Source organism: Lemur catta, chromosome 6 (assembly GCF_020740605.2).
Source record: "Lemur catta isolate mLemCat1 chromosome 6, mLemCat1.pri, whole genome shotgun sequence".
In the NCBI taxonomy this organism is placed as follows: domain Eukaryota; kingdom Metazoa; phylum Chordata; class Mammalia; order Primates; family Lemuridae; genus Lemur; species Lemur catta.
Window position 1 is genome coordinate 55,036,093 of NC_059133.1, and position 24,750 is coordinate 55,060,842.

The 24,750-nt window shown below is 41.9% G+C and overlaps 1 protein-coding gene across 1 annotated transcript; it reads left to right on the top strand.

The window, feature by feature from the left end:
- The first annotated feature begins 11 nt into the window (after positions 1-11).
- ATP5MC2 (ATP synthase membrane subunit c locus 2) lies at positions 12-8,421 on the top strand. The gene is made up of 5 exons (XM_045553828.1): positions 12-263; positions 3,100-3,169; positions 5,219-5,296; positions 5,844-6,037; positions 8,159-8,421. Exons 1-5 carry the CDS (start codon positions 121-123, stop codon positions 8,271-8,273), a joined length of 600 nt encoding a protein of 199 aa, XP_045409784.1. The 5' UTR covers positions 12-120; the 3' UTR covers positions 8,274-8,421.
- Positions 8,422-24,750: the final 16,329 nt, after the last annotated feature.

Sequence of the window (24,750 nt, forward strand, 5' to 3'; positions counted from 1 at the left end):
ATCAGCTTACTTTGCGGAGTTGGCCTCATTTCTGCACACGGACTCTGCCTGTAGTTTCTCCTCTCCAACGCCAGGTGGAGCAACTGGTCGGGTACCGCCACAGAGCTGGCAGGTGGCGCTATGGCGCCCGAGCCGACACCCCCACGTTCAAATCGCTCTATCCGTGACGGAGCGACTCGTTGGCCCGGGCCACGCATGCGCCGAGCCTTACTTTCGCTATTCCCGCCCCCCGCCCCTCCCTGTCTTCTCTGCGCTGGGAGCAGGTAAGCCCTGGGGGCCTCGTGCCCTCTCCGTGCCGCGCACGCGCGCGTGGCACCCCATCTCACGCGGACGCTTTGAGGCCCTTACCTTGCTTACTCCCACCCAGGTTCTCGCGCCCGCCTTGGCTCCCGGTATCCCTGCGCCTTAGGGCTGCCTCTTCCGCGTGCCGGTGACCTCCAACCGCGCGGGCCTGGCGCCATCTTGGATGTCTCGTGGGGGGAGGGTGCCGGGGAGCTGGCGAAAGTCGGATCCCGGAGTGCTCATTTTCACCTGGTCCGACCCAGCCCTTACAGACGCTCTTTTCTAAACATCTTGCCATTTCAGATTGTCTCTCCTCTATCTCAGTTTTCTCCTTTTTATCCTGACTCTTGCCGCCTTTATTCTGAAGTCTCCAGACTTTTTGGTCCCAGGATCTCAGGTGCTTCAAGCAATGGGGATAGTGGGTCGTCTAGAGCCACCAATCCCCTCTAGTCAGCACCCCTCAATTTAAAAAGTAGGCATGCACATGGTAGAAGCACACAGAACAGCCAAAACACCCCTGCCCATCAGGCTGTGCCTGGGAGAGCCAAGGCAGAAGAGAGGCTGGTCTCTGGAACCACTGGTTATTTCCCAGTACCTTTTTCTTACTTCCCTGGCACTCTTCCCTGGTGAAGTTGGAAAAGTCGCAAGTGGTGAGCTAGAGATGAGAGTTTCTGTTAGAGATAGCAGGCCCAGAAGGACGGGGTAAAGCCAAGCTAGTGGGGCCAGCATGAGAGTCTGCACCTGCCACCTTTACTCAAGAATTTATGAATCTCCCCATATTCTGCCATTAGGAGGGAAAAAAGGTTTAAGGAAGGGAATGGTTAAGGTAGCACCCCCATATCTGTGTTACATCTACATTGATGAAGAAACCCACGATGATGTAAAAGCCCTGATTCTGGATAGTGCCTGTGCCCAAGGTGTAGGCTACCATTTGCACACTTGCCATGGTTCTGTGGCCAGTGGTGGGATCTGCACTTTGTGCAGGCTCTCATAATTGCCACCCTTTCTGTGGGCTTATCACGTGCCAGCACCACATTAAACTCTCTACAAGTATTACTTGTAAATGAATAAATTTAATCCTAAGAACTTCATTTTGCAAATGATGATATTGAGATTTAATGGCCTTGGAAAAAAGCCCTCACTTTTCTAAAAGCTTTAAAGAAGTATTGGATTTTAAGTCAAGAAAACCTGAATATCAGGCAGCAGAATTGGGTTAGAATTATATACAGGAAGAGATCGGAGTTCTAGACAGTGTGACATGGTGTGTTCACAGGAAAAAAGGAAACAGTTTTAGACAGGACAAGAGTTGAAGACATAACATTAAAAGTAATTAAGATCCTCGATTCAAAAGGATTATAACCTGGGACAATCTGAGTCCAGTTCATTTACAGAAGTGGTGTTTAACAGGCCTAAGCATTCACTGAGTATTTCAGTCTGTGGCATATTAGAAAGCATGTAACGGAGAGAGAGTGAGTGAGTGTGTTAAAAAAAAAAAAGAAGAAAGAAAGAAAGAAAGCATGTACTTTAAAAGTAAGAAGATTGGGTGGCCAGGTGTGGTGGCTCATGCCTGTAATACCAGCACTTTGGGAGGCTGAGGCAGGAGGATCTCTTGAGGCCAGGAGTTGAGACAGCCTGGGCAACATAGCAAGACCATCTCTACAAAAAATTTAAAAATTAGCTGGGCATGGTGGCATCTGCCTGTTGTCCCAGCTATTTGGGAGGCTGAGGCAGGAGGATCACTTGAGCCTAGGAGTTTTAAGTTTCAGCGAGCTGTGATCAGGCCAGTGCATTCCAACCTGGGCAATAGAGCAAGACCCTGTCTCCTTAAAAAAAAAAAAAAAAAAAAGGTGAGAAAATCTGAGTTCATGTCCTGCCTCTGCCACTACTGTAGTTTCTAGACTGGTTTTAAGATGGTGCTCTTACAGTTAAGTGTACCTAACAATCATTTAGGAAACTTGTTTGAAATACAGGGCACTTGGGCCTTATCCCCATAGATCTTGACCAGGAAGGTCAGGGTGGGAGGCAAGAATATGTATTTTTAATACATACACCACCCATACACCCGTACCCAGGTAATTTTGGTTTAGGTGGACTTCTCACTTTGCTTGGAAAAACCTTGCCTTTAGGTCTTTAACTCACCCTCTCTTCTCAGGTAAGTTCACTTCTACCAACTTAGAACCGACAGAGTGTCAAGACTTGTTCAGATCTCAGGGATACACAATTTAGTGCTCCACAGTGTGATGGTGAACATGAATAATAGTTTAACAGTCATTGCTAAACATAATAATGGCAGAGATCTGCCTTATCCAGTTAGTTAATGTAGGAAATTGAAGTGTTTTGAAGGATCGTGTACTTCTAGGTATTTAAGTAAAAATTGTTGGAGACCTAGTGTCTTGGCCCTCAACAATATTTACCAAGAGTACAATGACTCTAGTCTTTAAAGGACAACTTTTTAAGGCCCAGACAACGAGGTCCAGAGAAGGGTTATTTTTGAATAGAATCTGAAGAGCTTAGGCAAAGGGCACTCTGGGAAAATTCCTCTGGCTACTGCAAATCATGAAGCTAAGGAAATGGATAGCAGGTCCTAAAGCTGGGACCAAGTGACTACTTGTTCAGACTAGGGGAAATCACTTGATCTTGGGACTTGTTTGGGGTTTCTGGAGGAAAATCATGACTTCAGGGTGCTAATTCCACCTCTGCTGATGACTTAAGGTCAGTCACTCTGCTTTTTAGGCAGTTAAGCTTTCTTAACACCTTGTAATAAGGATGTAGTTTAGTGAGCAAGGACAATTTACAATGCTGTTTCTATAATTCCAGTTCTCCTGCCACAGTCCCTCACCCCTTGAAAATGTACGCCTGCTCAAAGTTCGTCTCCACCCCCTCTTTGGTGAGTACCTGCTTTTTCTGTGAGAGTTTTAAAGCAGAGGCCTGTTTGCCTCTTCCTTACTCTCAGACCTTGTTCTTCACAGCTGGACTGGAGGAGGGTTAGTGAGATTCTTGGGAAGGGAAGGCCCTTTGCTGTATAGCTTAACAGGAGAGATTGAATGCTTGCTAGATGCTCCCCTAGCCCCATGTCCTTTAGAGGCCAGTTAACTGTTCTTATCCAACTGTCGTAGGAGAAGAGTATAGATGAGAGTCTAAACCAAGATTAGATTATTCCTGATCCTAAAACTATGTTCCCTGTAAACTGGAACCCAGCCAGAGGTTGTAAACTTAAAGTAGATTATATAACTTGGGTTGAGTGCACCGTGTATAGGATCTTGTGCTGACTGAACCATAGCTAGCAGTTCATTCTTGGACTTAAATTTGGGTGAGAAACTAAAATACACATAAATATATATCGGAAAAGTATTTGACTCAGAAGCAATAATGTGGAAGAAATTAAAAATTATCAGATAGTGGGGACGGTTGGTTCATCCATAAGTAAAAGGGAGTGATGCTATTAGTAGGTACCATTTATTGAGCACCTACTGTATGCCTAGCACTGAGTTTACCTGTTTGTATATATAATCTCTTTTTGTCCTCAAGTCAGCCCTGAGAGATATTATTCCCATTTGATAGATGAGAATACAGGCTCGGAAAGATTTAAGTGACTTATCCAGAGATCACACAGCTGATAGTTAAGATTTGAATGTCAGCCTGTCTGACTCTCTGGTCCTGGCTGTTAACCACCATGTTATCTGTTTTGGAGACACTGGCTTGGGGTTAGTCAGAAGAGGCTACCAGGAGAGGGTAAATTTTGAGCATGGATCTTTGTGCCTATTTTCCGGAAGGACGTGTTCAGGGAAAGATGCCCAATTGTTGGCTTCCTTCTTATGGGCTTGCCATTACCAATATAGTTGGTCCCCAACTTAGATAGTTCAACTTACAGTTTTTTGACTTTATGATGATACAAAAGTTATAGACATTTAGTAGAAACCATACTTTGAATTAAGAATTTTGATCTTTTGCCAGGCTAGTGATAAGATAGTATAGTACTCTGTCACAATGCTGGGCAGTGGCAGTGAGCCATAGCTCCCAGTCCACCACTGCTATTAATAATACTCTACAGTGCACTGTGTTGCCAGATGATTTTGCCCAACTGTAGGCTAATGTAAATGTTTTAATCACATTTAAGGTTAGGCAAGGCCAAACTCTACTGTTTGCTAGGTTTGGTGTTTTAAATGAATTTTCAACTTATGGTGGATTTATCTGGACATAACCCCATGATAAGTTGAGGAGCATCTGTATATATATCTCCTTTGTTTAGTGAAGCAAATGCTTCTGAGGCTTAGATTCCTTATTCTCAAGGGCTGTAAAAGGGTACAGCAGGTGGATAAGATAATCACTTATGGCCCAAAAGGAAATAGACTTGCTTTCCTTAAAGCAAAGCCTGAGAAGCAAGAGAACTGGTGTGGTTCTTGAATCTAGACTTTGCTAAAAGTAAGAATAAATGAATCAAGATTCTGATTTAGGCCAGGCGTGGTGGCTCACACCTGTAATCCTAGCACTCTGGGAGGCCGAGGCAAGCGGATCGTTTGAGCTCAGGAGCTGGAGCTCGAGGTCAGGAGTTTGAGACCAGCCTGAGCAAGAGCGAGACCCCGTCTCTACTAAAAATATAAAGATATTATATGGACAACTAAAAATATATAGAAAAAATTACCCGGGCATGGTGCCACATGCCTGTAGTCCCAGCTACTCGGGAGGCTGAGGCAGAAGGATTGCTTGAGCCCAGGAGTTTGAGGTTGCTGTGAGCTAGGCTGATGCCACAGCACTCTAGCCTGGGCAACAGAGCGAGACTCTGTCTCAATTTAAAAAGATTCTGATTTAAGTGTGAGAATGGAAAGGGCATCAGAGGAGAGGAGACCCTTTCTGATGATGTAACAACTTAGCATGGTTCTAAAACTCCTCTCCACAGCCTTCCTTGACCTTCCTGCCCTTGTGTCATTCCTGCTAGGTCAAGAGCACCTCTCAGCTGCTGAGTCGACCACTCTCTGTAGTGGTGCTGAAACGACCAGAAACACTGACAGATGAGGTACCTTACTGATGGAGTTGGGACTGTGGTGTCAGGGTGAGGGCTTCGGGAGGGTTACCTGCCAGAACCAGTAGGGGGAGTGCTGGGGACACTTACACTAAAATTAGTGAAGTATAAAGGCCATTGGCTTTAGGTGGAGATGAAGGACAGTTAATACAATGTATGTTCTAGTGCACCAGCTTTTGCCACTGGCAGCACCAGCCCCTATGTGCTGCTGCTAACTGCCGTTACTTGGCCTAGTCTACTGACTTCAGTTGGAAGCGTCTAGTCTCAGGAAGATGATTTTCTCAGGGCACCAAAAACAGGCCAGGGCCTCAGTCTTACAGTTCTAAACCACACCTGAATTGTGAAGGCATTTGAAGTCCACCTCATACATTACAAGGTTCTTTTTGCCAGCATTTGAGAGAGTTTTCCAGGGAGTTAAATGATTTTCCATTTGAGGGAGAAACCTTGGGTTTGGCACCATAAAGGGTTTAAATGGTACAAAAGTTTCCAAAGCAAAAGGGTTTCCAAAAAACTTTACCTTGTACCTGCCTCTTCTTCACAGAACCTCAGGATCCTTGCAGTCTCACGTTCCTTGACCTCACTTGTCCCTAGCCACAGCTTCCGGACCAGCGCCATTTCAAGGGACATCGACACAGCAGCCAAGTTCATTGGGGCTGGGGCCGCCACAGTTGGGGTGGCTGGCTCTGGGGCTGGGATTGGGACTGTGTTTGGGAGCCTCATCATTGGCTACGCCAGGTAAGATGTCAGACCGTCCACTGGCTTTCTGATATGCTTTCTGAAGGTCTGGGCAGAAATATTTGGAGGTCTGAAGCTACACTATTCTGTATAGTAGCCACTAGCCAGCTACCTGTTGCTATTTTGAATTTAAATTTTAATTAATTAAAAATACATACAGGGCCGGGCACAGTGGCTCACGCCTGTAATCCTAGCACTCTGGGAGGCCGAGGTGGAAGGATCTTTTAAGCTCAGGAGTTCCAGACCAGCCTGAGCAAGAGCAAGATCCCATCTCTACTAAAAAAAATAGAAAGAAATTAGCTGGACAACTAAAAATATATAGAACAAATTAGCCAGGCATGGTGGCACATGCCTGTAGTCCCAGCTACTTGGGAGGCTGAGGCAGAAGGATTGCTTGAGCCCAGGAGTTTGAGGTTGCTGTGAGCTAGGCTAATACCACGGCACTCTACCCGGGCAACAGACTGAGACCCTGTCTCAAAAAAAAAAAAAATTAAAAAATAAAAATACATACAGTTTAGGTTTTCAGTCACACTAACCGTATTTCAAGAGCTCAGTAGCCACATGTGGTTAGAGACTACCATATTCAACAGTGCAGATAAAGAATGTTTATATTGTTGAAGAAAGTTCTATGGAACAGCTTTGGTCTAGAGCAGGGATTGGGACACTAAGGCCCAAGGGCCAAATTTGGCCCACAGCCTGGTTTTGTATGGTTGAGCTAAGAATGGTTTTCTTATTTTTAAAAGTTTTGTTTTGTTTTGTTTTGTTTGAGACAGGGTCTTGCTCTGTCACCCAGGCTAGAGTGCAGTGGCATCATCATAGCTCACTGTAGCCTCCAACTCCTGGGCTCAAGGGATCCTCCTGCCTCAGCCTCCCAAGTACCTGGGACTATGGGTGCCTGCCACCATACCCAGCTAATTTTTTGTTTTTTGTATAGACATGGTTTCACTATTGCCCAGGCTTTAAAGGTTTTGTTTTGGTTTGGGTTGTTTTTTTTTTTTTTTAAAGCAATAGAGACCATATGTGGCCCAGAAAGCCTAAAATATCTACTATCTGGTCCTTTACAGGAAAAGCTTGTCATCCCTGGTCTAAAGCATCGGTGAACATAGTGGCTTACTGTTTTTCCCCCATCTCTGGGAATTCACCTCCGTCACTCCTGGGAAAACTGACTCTGCAGCCAGCCCCTACTCCCTACACCTGGGACTATTTAGTCCCTACCAACTCTGGACAACTCACTGTTAGAACTAAATTAATCCCCTAGAGACCAGCAAGTTCTCTTATTGTCTTTGGGGAGATAGGGTTATTTTTTAGGGTTTGTATTTAAAAAGAAGCCTGACTGCTTCTGTACCCACGATTCCATTAAAAGCTGGTGTTCCTTTACCTTGACCATCAAGACTTCCAGAGGGCAGAGTAAAGGAAATAACAAACTACACTTTTGATTTTCGAAGGGGGGCGGGGGTCCTTTATCCTATTTTAACTCATATCAGAAACCCCACAGACCATGTGTAGCTTTTTAAAGGCCAAAATCTTTTACTGTTTTCAAATGAGAGAATGTAGTTTAGTTTGTCCCTCTGACTCTTGTCCTCTAGAACAGTGTTTTTTTCTAATTGTGTTCTATAAAGTCTTGGGATTCTGAGGATGTGCCCCAGAGACTGCCTTAGAGAATGAAGGGGAGCCCAAACAAGCCTTTAAAATTTCCCACTTTTGTACCATTGCAGTTTGGCTTTTATGTGTTTCCTGTTTTGGGGTCCGGTTGCTTGAAGTGTGAAAACACTGCTCCAGATAGACCCCGTCATTCTGGATGCTTCCTCCATCCTCCATCCCTGAATATTATTAAGTGTCTAGGCTGAGAGGTCTTAAGTTATGGTAATGATAACTTACCACTAGAGAAGGTAATGATTATACCTAGGCCATGTTATAGGATTTTAGATTGTCTATTCACCCCTCATTCAGTCCCTGTGGAACCCTTGAGGAATCAGGGCAAGAATTTGGGCACGATGATGTTACCCTGAAAGGGTCCTTAAATAAGAATCTTGAAGAGGGAATTCTTCCTGAGTCTACCTTAGATGTTTGTCATTTTCTTTGTGTAAATTGGAAATTCAGTCTTTTCTCCTCTTCTTCCAGGAACCCTTCTCTGAAGCAACAGCTCTTCTCCTACGCCATTCTGGGCTTCGCCCTCTCAGAGGCCATGGGGCTCTTTTGCCTGATGGTGGCCTTTCTCATCCTCTTCGCCATGTGAAGGAGCCGTCTCCACCTCCCGTAGTTCTTTCTCCCGTGTCTCGTCTGCCCTGTGTGTTCCTTTTCCTATACCTCCCCAGGCAGCCTGGGGAAAGTGGTTGGCTCAGGGTTTGACAGAGGAAAGGTAAATAAATACTGTATTAATAAGATGTTTCTTGAGTCTCCTGTGTATATTTCTTTTCCACAGTTGGCTGAGTGACTTGGTGAGAGTAAAAGGCCCTTGAGGGTGGTGATGGATCTAAACTCAACATGGGTTTGCCTAGGCTCGCTTGTTAATTCTCTGTTTCAGTAAAGCTTTATTCAAAATAGCTCTCCTTTTTAATAACTTTCCCATAGCATGGCTTGCTATTTGCCTTGGAGGATTGGGGTCAGTAGCAACTTAACAGTGCTAGCTTAAAATGTTGACTGATGGGCATTCTGTTTCCACTGTCAACTGTCCTGGCTCAAGCCCTTATTGTCACCCTCCTAGTCTATTTTAATAACCTCTTAACTGGCTTCTGCCTCCAGTCTCTTCCCTCTAGCATTTACTTATACCCACCACTGGTAGGTGATCCTCTTTAAACACAGGACTACTTTTTTCATTTACCAATTCTAAAATTGTGACCTCAGCTTTATCTGTTGTTATTCCTACATCCCCTGCCCAAAGTGGACTGTCACTTTTTTCAAATGCTTTCCTGTCATTATATGTTCCAGCCTTGTCCCTCCTCTGCCCATCTTTAGTTTCTTATTTTGAATCTTTGCTCACTTTCCTCTTTTTCAAACTCTGTTATCCTTAAAGACTTAGCTTATGTGCAACCTCCTTGAAGCTATTTTGTGTTTTTCATCTATCCTCAGTCAAATGAACATTAACCTCTGTAAAGGACCATAGAGCATCCTTTATAATATAATACTTAGGGTCTGTGATAAAATGTGGATGTGTGTACACATGAGTGCTTTGTCTTCTAAGTTAGATTGTCAGTTTCTTGAGGCAGAGACTACTTCATGTTCATCTTTGTATTTCTAAAAGTATCTAGCATGATATACCTCAGCAAGTACTTAGTCAGATTTTTCATTTAATCATTTAATGTAGCCCCCTCACTTCACAAGTGAGGAAACTGAGCCTTTCAGAGGTCAAAGGATTCTCTCGGAGGCATTCACTGGCAGAGATGGAACTAGAGCCAGGGTCATCTCTTACAGTCCAGGGTGTAAGACTATTGGTCTTGTGGGACTCTCTCCAAGCTTAATACAGCATTTTCCCAGGTAGGGAGGAAAGGGTAGAATAAGAAAGGATAAACCTTTTCTCTTCAAAGTGCCTCAAGAGGGACTTTGGACTGTAGAGTCAGTATAAAGGTGAGAAATTACTTATATTTTCTAAAGGCTTGATAAACTTTTAATAAGCCTTATCTTACACATACTTGCAATAATGGTATAAATTAATGTTCTTTCAGAAAAGGTAATGTAAGTGACTACAGTAGTAGTATTTTTGGTCCAGTCAGTGACTAAAATTAAAACCCAGGACAACAGGGATTTGAACCCAGAATAAACTGAAGCTCAAAGAGCAGATCACTCCAAATCATTCCACCCTTGCCTTTTTGATATTGTGATCAAGGGTTGAGAGGGGTCCTGTCTGTGGTTTGCTTCCAGATTGCTATATTGTCTTCAAATAACTGCTTTCTGGGCTGTGAACCTCACAAGATCAGTTCCTAACTTCTGTCTCTAGCCAAAAGTTGGTGGGAAGTATTAATATTTACATATTTGGAGATGAGAAATAGCCCTCCCTTTGTTTCTGACACTTGAATTTAAACCTCTGGTGGGAGCTTCTGCTGCCCCATCTTCTTCCTGAGTCATCAGGTATCTCTGTTTTCTTTCCTTGGTCCTTTCTTTGGGACTGGGTTGAGCTAACCGCTTAACAACTTAGGTGCTTGGAGAGTGCAAAGCTTGGTGGCTAGCATGTTTTTGTTCTCTGAGGTGAATGATGAGACGGTTTTGCAAGAAGCTTAGAAAGCAGAGAGCTTTCTTAGGTTGATAGCAGAAGAGAAAGGCGAAGAAAGAATTTAATGTACCATTCCTGGCTTTGAAGCTAGAGGGGACCATATGCAAGGACCAGAAAGTGGCCTCTAGGAGCTGAGAGTGACCCCCTAGCCAGCAACCAGCAAGGAAATGGGGACCTCATTCCTGCAACTGCAAGGAACTGAATTCTGCCAACAATCTGAATGAGCTTGCTTCGAATAGGTAAGAGTCCAGGCAACTTGACTTTGTCTTTCTTGACTTTGGCTTTGTGAGACCCTAAACAGAGAACCCAGTCAAGCCTGCCTGGATTTGTGATCCAGAGAACACTAAAATAATAAGTGGATGTTGTTTTAAACTGCTAAATGTGTATTAATTGGTTATGTAGCAATAGAAAGCTAATACAAGTGCAATATTCCAATCTGCAGTAGGAGTAAAGTTTCATTTGCATCTTGAATTGAAAGGAAACTCTAAAAGTTGACTTATCATCCTCTACCTCCTAATTTCATTGACTCTAATCTAGCTCAGGAAGGCTAAACAAAGACATTTAAAAACAAAATTGCATACCATTCTCTTACTATAGCTGTTTCATTTGTGTGGAGTAAGTATTTTTTTTTTCTCTTTTTTTAACATGAGAAAACTGAGACTCAGGTTCAAGAATCATGACTTGGTTCTCTAGGTAGGAAGTGATAGAACAGAATAGGAACCCGTGTCTAAAACTCCAAATTATACCACACTGCCTCCTGGGGAGGGCAGGATATCATTGGAGAGGAGGGAAAGACAAATCTGGACAGTTTTTGAGATTTCTCAGTGAAGGTGATTATCTGTTTTTCTTATAATGACTATCCCTGCTGTTACCTTGCAGATAGGTAGCATTTTGCCTGCCCCTGGGTTTATTTTACCCCAGCGCTCCATTTCTGGGTTTCTGGGCAGGCTCAGTTTAGCTGGCTCAGCTCTGCCCCCAAGAGGGATATCTTTAACCATTGTGGATTACCGCCTTCCAGGAACTGTGTGGCTGCTTTTACAGAAATTAACTCTGCATATCTTGCTGGGGGCATGGTTGGGGGGCCGTTTTGTGTATGTGTAGGGATTGTATCTGAGCCTAAACAGACTTGCAGCCCCCCTGTGGCTTTTCCATTCACATCTCCCAACTGCTGAAGCAGGGACTTCCAGTTCCCAAAACATAGCTGCAAAGGGTAACAAACAGCTAGCCCATAGCTCCCTTAGCAACAGGACAATAATCAGTAGGGATTTAAGATAGGGAGAAAATTTAGCTCCAGGAAAATTTGTGGAGTACCCCAAAGACCCATAAAATTCTCAGAAAGCACCATGACCTTGTGAAGTCAACCAGATTGAAAGTCCCAGAATCCTGGGTTCAAGTTACTCACTGAATGGCTTTTGGTTAATTCTTCCTGTGCTTCAATTACTTCCCTTGTGTGAAATAGATAGACTGTCTGCCTCCCTGAAATGTCATAGAAGTAAGTGAAATTAGGTTTTAAAACTACTTGTTGGAGACCTGGATTGTATAAATTATCTCTAACTCTGCAGTTTCTTAGTTACCACTTTACCAGGAGTAACTTAACACTAGGATTCTCTGCCAGTACTAAAATTAGACTCCACCACTCTGGGGTTTCCTTTTCTCTCTTTTGCTTTTGTTTTTGGGGAATGGGGAGACATCTGTGCTGCTGGAGTTAATAATAACCTAAAGACTAAAGAAAAATTTCTCCCACTATAAAACACTATTTTCATCCTACCTACTTTATCATTCTTGCAAAGAAGAAAGCCAAACCTGCCCTAGATTTTTATTACTTGATTCATTTTTGGAAAAGGAGCTGAGAAAGCCTAGCGAATGAAAGAGGTTGGAATAAACAGAACAGGAACGGAGGGAAGCTAGGCTCCTGATCTTTCCAGGCGCCCTTCCTTTCCCGGCCAGATAGGCTTTCTGCCACCAAACCCAAGATTCTCTGTCACATCACAAAAGGGCCTGGAGTTACTCCTAAGTGTCCTGACACCTCTGAGGGTGGCAGTTTTGGGTATTGGGCACTTTTCCTGCCCAGGGACATGGGAAAAAGGAATAGGCAAGGAGAGAATCAATCTTTTCCAGCTGCAACCTGGAGAGAAAAGGAACAAATTCTTCACCAGGGAAGATTGTGTAAACAGCGCCTTTGGCTGGAGCCATAGAGTTGGGGAAGCAAAGAAAGGGATCTTTGTTCTCCCCTACCCCAGCCAAAGCACAATCGTAGAGCTGAGATTGTTTGCTTTGGCAAAGGACTCTCTGCCTGGAAGGACTAGGCGTTCCAGAGACTGGTGAGGCTTCTGTTGCATTTCCCTTATGGAGCTGAGGAGAGGACAACCCCCAGCCTAAATTTTTTACCTAAGGAAGTGAGCTGGGGAGTCCAGAGGCCTAAGGCATCTGGCTCATTCTTCTCTAGCTCTGTTCGCCCACAGTTTGTTAGTTTAATTGGCCTCAATCTTCCTTCCTTTGAGGGTACTTTTGGTTCTTGTACTAGTGTTCCATCCCAAAGAAACTACATTTTCACCAAGAGCAAGACAATTCCAGAGCTCCTCTCTAAGGAATCCAGCAGGAAAAAGGGATTCTAAGGTCATCTTATCTATCCTGTGACTTTTAGGTTATATTGCACATGACCCTGACAATTGCAATCAATCTTTTAAAAATCTCCAGAGATGTAGTACTTTTCTTGGGTAACATTAGTGTCTCACAGATTTATGTAGTACCTGCTTATGCCAGGTGCTTTACAAATGACGTTTTATTTAATCCTCATGACCACCCTATGAGGTAGATATAATTACCCCCATTTTACAGATTAGGATACTAGGGATTAGCAAAATTAAATAATTTGTCCAGGGTCACATAGATGGCCTTTTTTTTTTTTTTTTTTTGGTGAGACAGAGTCTCACTCTGTTGCCCGGGCTAGAGTGCCGTGGCATCAGCCTAGCTCACAGTAACCTCAAACTCCTGGGCTCAAGCAATCCTCCTGCCTCAGCCTCCTGAGTAGCTGGGACTACAGGCATGCACCACCATGCCCGACTAACTTTTTCTGTATATTTTTAGTTGTCCAGATAATTTCTTTCTATTTTTTTGGTAGAGACGGGGTCTCACTCTTGCTCAGGTTGGTCTCGAACTCCTGAGCTCAAACGATCCGCCCACCTCGGCCTCCCAGAGTGCTAGGATTACAGGCATGAGCCACCTCGCCCAGCCAGATGGCCTATTTTTTTGCTAGGGATGCCATAACAAAGTATCACAAACTGAGTGGCTTTAACCACTCATATTTCTATTTAATAATAGAAAGTTATTGTCTCATAGTTCTGGAAGCTAAAAGTTTGAGATCAAGATGTAGACAGGATTGGTTCCTTCTGAGGGCTGTGAGGGGGAATCTATTCCGTGTTTCTCCCCTAGCTTCTAGTGGTTTGCTGGCAATCTTTGGCATTCCTTGGCTTGTAAATCTATACTTTCATATTTACATGGCATGGCATTGTCCCTGTGCACACTTCTGTATCAAAATTTCCCCTTTTTATATAAAGACACCAGTCTTAACTGAATTAGAGGCCCACTCTACACGAGTATGACCTCATCTTAAATAATTATGTCTGCAATGATCTTATTTCCAAATAAGGTCATATTCCAAGGTACAAGGGGTTAGGACTTCAACACATGAATTTTGGGGAGACACAGTTCAACCCATAACAGATGATAATTTGCTATGCCATGATTTGAACTTAGATCCATCTGACTCCAAACCCATTTAATGTTCTGTACATTTAATGTTTACTGTACTACGCTGCCTCCTAAAAATCAGAAAGTTATTCAAAATGTCTTCTGGCTTCCAATGTCTCCCTTCTTCATTTTTTTATTTTTTTTGAGACAGAGTCTCGCTCTGCCCGGACTAGAGTGCCATGGCGTCAGCCTAGCTCACAGCAACCTCAAACTCCTGGGCTTAAGTGATCCTACTGCCTCAGCCTCCCGAGTAGCTGGGACAACAGGCATGCGCCACCATGCCCGGCTAATTTTTTCTATATACATTTTTAGTTGGCCAGATAATTTCTTTCTATCTTTAGTAGAGATGGGGTCTCGCTCTTGCTCATCAGGCTGGTCTCAAACTCCTGACCTCGAGCGATCTTCCCGCCTCGGCCTCCCAGAGTGCTAGGATTACAGGCATGAACCACCACGCCCAGCAGATATCTCTCTTCTGCAATCCAAACTCTATATTGCTGCTACAAATTATCTTTCTAAAATGTGAATTTGTTCAATTACCCTCCTACTTAAAATCTTCCAGTGACTTCCAGTGGCTAAACGGACTTCAGATAAAGTACAGACACCTTGCAGTAGTGAACAAGGCCTTTCTTTCCTGCCTTTTTAGCCTACTTGCTCACCACTCTTGCCTCCCATCCAATCACCATAAACTCTAACCATACTGGCCTATTTGCAGTTTCTCAAACACATTATGCTTATGTACTCCTCAAGCTTTGCTTTCTTCTGTCACTTCTCTCAATCTGTTTTTACAGTTATCCCCATGTCAACTATTCAAACAAAACCCAAGGCTCATCCTTAATTCCTCTATTTCCTTCACTCTACACATCCATCTCCACTGTCACCACCCTGCTCTAAGCCACCATAATGTCTCACCTATACTACTGTAATAGCCTCCTAACTGGTCTCCCTGTTTCCGCTCTTGCCTACTCCCTAGGAAAGTAATTACGTAAAATGAAATCTGAAGTTCTGACCCTGCTCCCAACATACTATACAGACACACACACACAAAATCTGAAGTCTATATAATTATATTATCTATAATTATGTAACAAATTATCCCAGACTTAGTGGCTTAAAACAACAAATATTTATTATCTCATAGCTTCTGTGGGTCAAAAATTTAGGAGTGACTTAGCTAATTGGTTTTGGCTCAAGCTTTCTCATGAGGTTGCAGACAAAATGTCAGCCAGAGCTGCAGCTTCAGTTGACTCAAGGATTGGGGCTCAAGAATTCAATTCCAAAACATCTCAGTCACATCATTGCTGGCAAGAAGTCTCAGTTCCTTAGCACATGGGCCTCTCCATACGGCTCGGTGAGTGTCTTCACAGTATGGTACCTGGCTTCCCCCAGAGTGAGTGATCCACGAGAAGGAACAAGGGGAAGGCTACAATGTCTTTTATGGCCTAGTCTCAGCAGTCACACACCATCACTTCTGCCATATTCTGTTTGTTAGAAGTGTATCACTATATAAGAACACCCTAATTCCATGCAAGGGCAGTGAAATTAGGCTCCACCTTTTGAAGTGAGGAGTGTTAAAGAATTTGTGGACACATATAAAAACCACACTTGTTATCAGTGGTGGTTCTTTTTATTTTTTTTTTTATTTTATTTTTTATTTTTTTGAGACAGAGTCTCACTCTGTTGCCCGGGCTAGAGTGCATCAGCCTAGCTCACAGCAACCTCAGACTCCCAGGCTCAAGCAATCCTCCTGCCTCAGCCTCTCACATGGCTGGGACTACAGGTGGGCGCCACTGGCTAATTTTTTCTATTTTTAGTTGCCCGACTAATTTTTTTTCTATTTTTAGTAGTGACAGGGTCACGCTCTTGCTCAGGCTAGTTTCGAACTCCTGACCTCAATTGATTCTCCCATCTCGGCCTCCCAGAGTGCTAGCATTACAGGTGTGAGCCACTGTGCCCAGCCAAGGTGCAAGGTGATTCTTTTTTTTTTTTAGACAGAGTCTCACTCTGTTGCCCGGGCTAGAGTGCCGTGGCGTCAGCCTAGCTCACAGCAACCTCAAATTCCTGGACTCAAGCAATCCTTCTGCCTCAGCCTCCCACATAGCTGGGACTACAGGCATGCACCACCATACCCGGCTAATTTTTTCTATATATATTTTTAGTTGTCCAGATCATTTCTTTCTATTTTTAGTAGAGACGGGGTCTCGCTCTTGCTCAGGCTGGTCTTGAACTCCTGACCTCGAGCGATTCTCCTGCCTCGGCCTCCCAGAGTGCTAGGATTACAGGCGTGAGCCACCGCCCCCGGCCCCAAGGTGGTTCTTTATAAATTCAAGTTTATTGAGCAATAATTTACATAAAGTAAAATTCACTATTTTTAAGTGTTCAATTCATGGAGTTAAAAGCCATCCTACTGTATGTAGGCCTTTGTGTCTGGCTTCTTTCACTTAGTATAATGCTTTTGAGATTCATCCATGTAGTTGCATGTATTATTCCTTTTTATTGCTGAGTAGTATTTCATTATATGATGTACTATAATTTGTTTATCCATTCACCAATTGATGGACACTTAGGTAGTTTCCAGTGTGGGACTATTATAATAAAGCTGCTGAGCATTTGTCTGTAGGTCTTTGTGTGGGCATGTTTTTATTTCTCTCGGGTAAATACCTAGGAGTAGGATTTCAGGGTTATGTAGTAAGTGTAGGTGTAACTTTATAAGAAACCGTCAAACTGTTTTCCAAAGGGAGTATATCATTTTGCATTCCTACCAGCAGTATATGAGAGTTCTAGTTGTTCCTTGTCTTCCCCAGTACTGTGTACTGTCTGTATTTTTAATTTTAGCCATTCTGGTAGATACATGATAGTATCACATTGTGGTTTTAATTTGCATTTCCATAGGACTAATGATATTCAGCATCTTTTTATGTACTTACTTGTCATCTGTATTTTTTATTTGGTGAAGTGTCTGTTTAAATCTTTTACTAATTTTTAGAATTAGATTGTCTATTTTCTTATTGAGTTGTGAGAGTTCTTTATGTATTCTTTAGTATTCTGGATACCAGTTCTGTTTTTGTTTTTGTTTTCTTTCGAGAGAGTGTCTCAGCTTTGTTGCCCGGGCTAGAGTGCAGTGGCATCATCATAGCTCACTGCAACCTCACACTCCTGGGCTCAAGTGATCCTCCTGCCTCAGCCTCCTGAGTAGCTAGGACTACAGGTGTGGCTACCACACCCTGCTAGTTCGTTTTTGGTTTTGTTTTCCTTTTTCTTTTTGTAGAGATGGGGACTCACTATTGCCCAGGCTGGATTCCAGCTCCTGGCCTCAAGAGATCCTCCTGCCTCATCCTCCCAGTGTGCTAGGATTACAGGTGTGAGCCACCATGCCCACCTTGTTCTTCTTTTTAAAAATTGTCTAGGCTATTCTAGGTCCTTTGCTACTGGGATTTCTTGATGCAGTGATAGCTCCTGCAAAGATGGTACCCTCTCCTGCTGCCAATCTACTCATGTCTGATTCCTTCTTGTCATTCAAACTCAAATGTTTCTTCCTCAGAAAAGCCTTTGCTTATCATTTAGTTTAGAAGGGACACACACGCACACTCACTCATATACTCATGTGACAGTTTATTGCATCACCCTATTTAGTGCTCCCACTACTATAATGTAATCTTCAGGAAAGCCCAGCTCTTGCCTCACTTGTTTTTATAGCTATATCCCCAGCATCTAGAATAGTACCTGGCATCATGTAGATACTTGACAAATATTTATTCAGTAAAGGAATTAAGGCCTTTGAATATGTTGTTTCCTCAAACTGAATAATCCTCCACCCTCCAAATCTCATACTTATCCTTTAAAACAGTTCAAACAAAAGCCTAACTTTGTCAGCTCCTCCTAGAGTTTGTTGTACCTTCCTCTATGTAGCTGTAGACATATTTATTATAGCATTTACTGTATCATATTGTAATTATTTATATACATGTTTATGTTGGCCACAAGATTGTGAGCACCTATGACATAGTAACAACTCAGTATTTTTTACTTTTTTTAAAATCTTTTTTTCTTTTTTTTTTAAACTTCAGCCCAAAAAGCGGAATGTATTTTTTAAGTGGATGAATGAATGAAAGAAATGTTTCACACATGGTTTATCTTATAGTTTATCTTACTGTAAGGTGGGGCAACTGAAAAGCAAAAAAATAACAATAATAATAATAATAAACAAAATACACATAGAATAAAAAGCAAAAATACCTTGGAAGATCACTCTTAATATTAGATGTAAATAATAAAAAGTAACATTTATCAAACATTTACTTTGTGGCAGACAGGGTGGTTAGGCGTTAGGCGGGACCTGAAATTTACACAATTTGAAGGATTCTCTTAAAGAATAAAAAATTACAAATATTACATAAGGTACAGGACCTTGGAAGTAGCCTGTGCAAGTGAGAGCCCTTGAAACAAGTGTCTTTAATTTCAAGGCAAGTCTACCTATACAGTGCCAGGCACTGTTCTAAGGGTATAATTTAGACAACCCTATGAAATAAAATCTCTATTTTACATATGAAAAAGTTGAGGCACAAGAGGCTGAGCAATTGTCCCAAGGTCCTGTTACTCATATATTAGGGAGGATTGGGACCCAGGATGTCTGGCTTCCAAGTCTATGCTCTTCAGCCCTGCTGCCTCCCTGAATTCTGTGTGAAATATTATCATCCATCATAGGTCCAGGCCTGGCATTCCATATCCAAGATATCTCTTACATCTTAAATCTAACTCTATATAGCAAAAGCTGCAGAGAATAGCTTTCTGTAAGTACCTAGAGCATATTCTTTAGCTAGAAGCTCGTACTTCTTCAGAGCTTAGTCAAAGATGAAAGAATAGCTGGGCACAGTGGTATGCGCCTATAGTCCCAGCTACTCTGGAAGCTGAGGCAAGAGGATCTTGTGAGCCCAGGAGTTTGAGTCCAGCCTGGGCAACGTAGCCAGACCTCATTCTAAAAAAAAAGAAAAAAAAAGATGAAAGAATAGTACTGAGTCGTCTTTAGTTGCTCTCATGGACACAGCTATTCTATTGTCTCCTAAATTTGTATGGGTAATAACTTCAAATATGGTTCCTTTTGGTGTAGCTATTTAAACCATTAGAAATACCATCATGAGCACAGATTGACCACACCTGGTCTAATAATGAAACCTGATTTCCTTTCTGCCACAAGTAAAAGAATAACTAACAATATTCCTATGATGACAATCAGCAACCAAAATGGTTGGAGACTGTTTTCTTCTTAATTAAAAAATAATTATGAGCCTGCCTGCCAGTCTTCTATCCTTTCTTTCTTCCTTCCTTCTTGAATAATTCAGTCGAAAAGCTATTAGGTGGGGGAAGTAGGAGTCCAGTAAGATAAGCAGCAACAGTGGCCCATTGTGGGGTGGTGGAGCCTGAGGAGGGTGGAGAGGGTTCTGATTCTATGCGGGGCAGCTTCAGTGGGAGAGGCAGTGATGGAGCTCAAGCAGGGTAAGGAAGGGCATCCAGTGGGTGGGGGAGAGAGTAACAGCAACAGGAGACCAGTTACATATTGCGGGGATTGACTAAATAAATACATGTAGTGAAGATAAAGGAACCCAGATTTATTGCTGCTAGACAAGGGTCTCAACTGTGGAAAAGGAAAAAGTTAGAATGAACACTGTAATATTAAGTCAGAATTGGAAGTAACAATGTAAAAAATATATATATGAATTATGTATCATATATATTTATATATAAAATATATATGCACCCCAATTCTGTTCACTGACAAGGCCTGGGAACCGTGACACCCAATAGATTGATCACAGCCAGTATTGGGTTCTAAATACTATTCTCCATTAAAAAGAACTTGGAGAAAGCTCCTTGGAAAAAGTGTTGATTCCACGGCTGGTGAGGGACAGTACAAGATGAACCTGAAATATCTGGTTGTGCCAGAAAGTGTGGAAGTTCTTAAAGAATGATGGGGACATGTCAAAAGATACAGGAACCATCTTGAAAGGACTCGAGATCTGGGACAATTTGAATATCAAACTAAATAATGACAGTAAATGATTAAAATTTACTGAACATCATATCCAAGTCACAGCACCAAAAAATTAACAAAAAAAAAATAAAACCCACTGAACAAAATAGTAATCCATGAGTCATCTTGGTAGTAATAAATAATAAATGGGAAGAAGAAAAAGCTTTTCTTTCTAAAATGACAATATAAAAGGAATGATGGAATTAGAATGCCTGCACGTCATTTAGTAACCATCATAGTAGTAATTAAACCACAAAACATCAATAAGTTCTAAACCTAATGGGTGAAAATTTGATGAGGGACAGGATATTCCCATAGTCTCAATGTACTTTCCCACAAAATACTCATTAATTACAAAAGGAAAAAGAATAATTTTAGGGTGGAGAAACATTACAGACATTGCTGTAATCAAGAGATTAAAGTTAACCTTGCCAGTAACGGGACAAATCAAAGTTAGGAATAGCCTTACAGAATGTATTTAGAACATCATTTCTGTTGTTATTCTTGACAAAAATGTATAACCTGAAACTAATCTTAAGGAAATATTGGACACATCCAACTGGGGGACATTCTACAAAATAACTGGCCTATAATCTTTAAAAGTGTCAAGGAGCTGGCCCTGTGGCACATGCCAGTAGTAGTCTCAGCTACTCAGGAGACTGAGGAAGGAGGATCACTTGAGCCCAAGAGTTTGAGGCTATAATGCTCGAAGATAGCCACTGTGACTAGCCACTGTACTCCAACCTGGGCAACACAGTGACATCATGTCTCTGAAAAAATAAAACATAATTTATAAAATAAAAGTGTCAAGGTCATAAAGTCGAGGAAACAACAAAAGCTTGCTTTCTCTCTCTTCTTTGTGTTAAGAAATAAAATGTTATAGAGATGTATGTTCTCACCACTTATAGTCAACATTAAAGTTGAGATTAGTTGGTATAATAAGAAAAAACAAAATAAATATATACTTTAGAAAGGAAGAAATAAAAATCTTTTTTCATGGATAACATGATTATGTAGAAAATCCTATGGAGCCTACAAAAAAACATTAGAATTAATGTCAGTTTAGCAAGGTTGCAAGAAGCACAGTTAACACGCAAAAATCAGCTGTATATATACTAGCAAAAAACTATCAGAAATTGAAATTTTAAAAGATAAAATTTACAGTAACATCAAAAGATATGAAATAGGACAGGTTCAGTAGCTCACGCCTATAATCCTAGCACTTTGGAAGGCCAATGAGGGAGGATTACTTGAAGCCAGGAGGTTGAGACCAGCCTGAGCAAGAGCAAGATCCCATCTCTAAAAAAATAGAAAAATTAGCCTGGTACGGTGACACATGCCTGTAGTCCTAGCTACTTGGGAGGCTGAGGCAGGAGGATTTCTTGAGCCTAGGAGTTTGAGATTACAGTGAGCTATGATGATGCCACTGCACTCTAGCCAGGGTGACAGAGTGAGACCCTGTCTCAAAAAAACAAATAAGCAAAAAAAAACCTTGGGGATGAATTTGACAAGAGATACGCAAAACCTGTACATGAAAAACTATGAAACATTGTGGAAAGTAAAAGCTTAAATATATGGAGAGATATACCGTGTTTGTGGATCAAAAGATTCAATAATGTTTTAACGGTTATTTCTCCCCAAATTGATGTATAGATTCAATATAATCCTAAAGTTCAAACAGGCTATTTTCTTTTTTTTTATAAAATGACAAGCTGATTCTAAAATGTATATGGAAATGTAAAGAACCTAGTATAATCAGGATAACTTTGAAAAAAAACAAAGTTGGAGGAGTATCTGATTTCAAGACATATAAAGTAAAGTAAATCAAGGCAGTGTGGGTATTGAAGTAAAGATAGGTAAACTGACTGGAATACAGTAGAGAATTGTAAATTGTAAATTGACTGGAATAGAATAGAAGGCCGGGCGCAGTGGCTCACACCTATAATCCTAGCCCTCTGGGAGGCCGAGGCGGGTGGATCGCTCCAGGCCAGGAGTTCAAGACCAGCCTGAGCGAGACCCCGTCTCTACTAAAAATAGAAATAAATTATCTGGACAACTAAAAATATATATAGAAAAAATTAGCCGGGCATGGTGGCACATGCCTGTAGTCCCAGCTACTCGGGAGGCTGAGGCAGTAGGATTGCTTAAGCCCAGGAGTTTGAGGTTGCTGTGAGCTGGGCTGACGCCACGGCACTCACTCTAGCCCGGCCAACAAAGTGAGACTCTGTCTCAAAAAAAAAAAAAAAAAAGAATAGAATAGAGAGTCAAGAAATAGACCTACACATACATGATCGACTGAATTTCAGCAAAGGTGCAAAGTTAATTCAAATAGGGGAAAGAATAAACTTTTCCACAAATGGTTCTGGAGCAATATGCAAAATAAAACCACTTTCCTGTTTATCTCACAATATGTCAAAAAATAATTTCAAAATGGATTATACACATAAATATAAGAGCTCAAACTGTAAAACCCCTAGAAGAAAACACAGAAGATTTCAGTAACCTTGAACTTGGCAAAGATTTCTTAAATATGACAGAAAAAGCACAAACTTCCTCTCTCTATACACACATATATATAATAAACAAATTTATTATAAGGAATTGGCTCATGCAATTATGGAGACTGAGAAGTCCCCCAATCTGCCATCTGCAAGCTGGAGACTTAGGAGAGCCAGTGGTGTATTTCCAGTCTGATTGCAAGGCCCAAGAACCAGGAGAATCAAAGGTGTAAATTTCAGTCCAAATCCAATGGCCAGAGGATAAGGAGAGCCAATGGTGTAAATTTCAGTCCAAATCCAATGGCCAGAGGATAAGGAGAGCCAATGGTGTAAGTTCCCATCCTAGTGCAGAAGACCTATACCTAGCCTGAAAATAGTCAAGCAGAGAGAGTGAATTCTCCTTTACCCTGCCTTTTGTTTTATTCAGGCCTCCAGTGGATTGGATGAGGCCCACTCACACTGGGGAGGGCAATCCGCTTTAACTCAGTCTACTGATTCAAATGTCATCTAGAAACACCTTTACAGATGAACACAGAATAATGTTAAACCAAATATCTGGGCACCACCTGTCCCAATCAGGTTGACACATAAAATTAACAATCACAAGCCCACTCCTTGTCAACTTGGCACCAATACACATCTCCTGAAACCATACTTAATTTCCAAATAAAAACAGTAACCAGGCCATAATTCCACATAACATGGTAGAACTGTCCCACATACAACCAAAAACACACTAACCCCTTCCCCAAAAAAGGAGGTAAAGTCCTTGAGTGATGTTTATTTTCCTCCTTGATATTTCATAACTTAAATACTACGATGTAAAATTAACAATACTTGGCTGGTCACAGAAACTCATACCTGTAATCCCACCACTTTGGGAGGCCAAGGCGGGAGGATCACTTGAGCCCAGGAGTTCAAGGTTATAGTGAGCTATGATCATGCCACTGTACTCTAGCCTGGGTGACAGCAAGACCATGTCTCTAAAAAAAATTAAATTAAATTAACAACACTTAAATTTTGTGATAAGTCAATACATCTTATGTTATGTGATATAGGAATAAGAGAAAAATAAAGATATTTGCTTAATATATATACATACAGATAGATTATATGTCTGTGTGTGTATGTATATATGCACACACATAAGCATATGCATAACAACATAAGGAGGATTACTTATAATAATCACAGTCCTCATTTCTGCAATGGGTCACGTGGTCGTATTAATAGCTGTTATTTATGTTGCCTTTTTAAACTATCCATTCTGTATTCCTTTTGACTTCAAGAAGCATTTCAGTTGGTCATGGTTTTGTACCTGGTGGAGTGACCCAAAACCTTCATTACCAAAGGGCCTAGGTCATTAGTAGTCCTGTCTGGATTGAGTTCTTGTAGTTTTCCATTGACCTTAATCACAAAGCATGGAGAAGCCCTAAAGGATCTCCTGTACTCCAGACATACTCTTCCTTACCTCCATTGTAGAATGGTAGTCCAGTTTTCCCTTGGGAGTCAGCATCACCCCAACCAGCATAGTAATGCCCTTTTTTGCCTGTTGATTCAGAGGCATGAGGAGTCCATGTGGTAAGTAAACAGGTGGCAGTCTTAACTTACAGTTCAATGGAATCATTATTGTGTTTCCTAGTGGAAGCATTCTTCCCTTTGGAACTAAGACCTCTAGGCTAGCAGAGCACAATGTCACAGGAACAGGAAGCAAATATTTTGCTAGTGTGTCAGTAGGGGTGATGGTGAGTGGTGCTACTCCCATTTCCACTCCTTGATTCCTGGACCAATGGATCCTGGCTATGGAAGAAACAGCACCATATATTGAACACTGATTCAGCACATATAGCCTTCTGAAGAACCTTGCCTCAGTTCTTCAAGGTATTGTTACCTGGCTGAAGCTATAATTGAGTCTTCAAAAGGTCATCCCATAATTCTATCAAACCAGCTGCTGCAGGAGGGTGAAGAACATGGTAAGACCAGTGCATTCCATGAGTATGGGCCCATTGTCACACTTCTTTTGCTGTGAAGTGAGTTCCCTGTTCAGAAGCGATGCTGTGTGGAATACCAGGATGGAGGATAAGGCATTCTGTAGGTCCATGGGTGGTAGTTTTGGCAGAAGCATTGAATGCAGGGAAGGCAAATCTGTATCTAGAGTAAGTGTCTATTCCAGTAAGAATAAAACACTAACCCTTCCATATACAAGTGGTCCAATGTAATCAATCTGCCACCA

Excerpts from the sequence above, each read along its gene's own strand:
- ATP5MC2 (XM_045553828.1), top strand. The coding sequence starts at position 121 with ATGGCGCCCGAGCCGACACCCCCACGTTCAAATCGCTCTATCCGTGAC. Across the intron at positions 5,297-5,843 it reads CAGAAACACTGACAGATGAG|AACCTCAGGATCCTTGCAGT; the intron begins GTACCTTACTGA and ends TCTTCTTCACAG. Across the intron at positions 6,038-8,158 it reads CTCATCATTGGCTACGCCAG|GAACCCTTCTCTGAAGCAAC; the intron begins GTAAGATGTCAG and ends CTCTTCTTCCAG.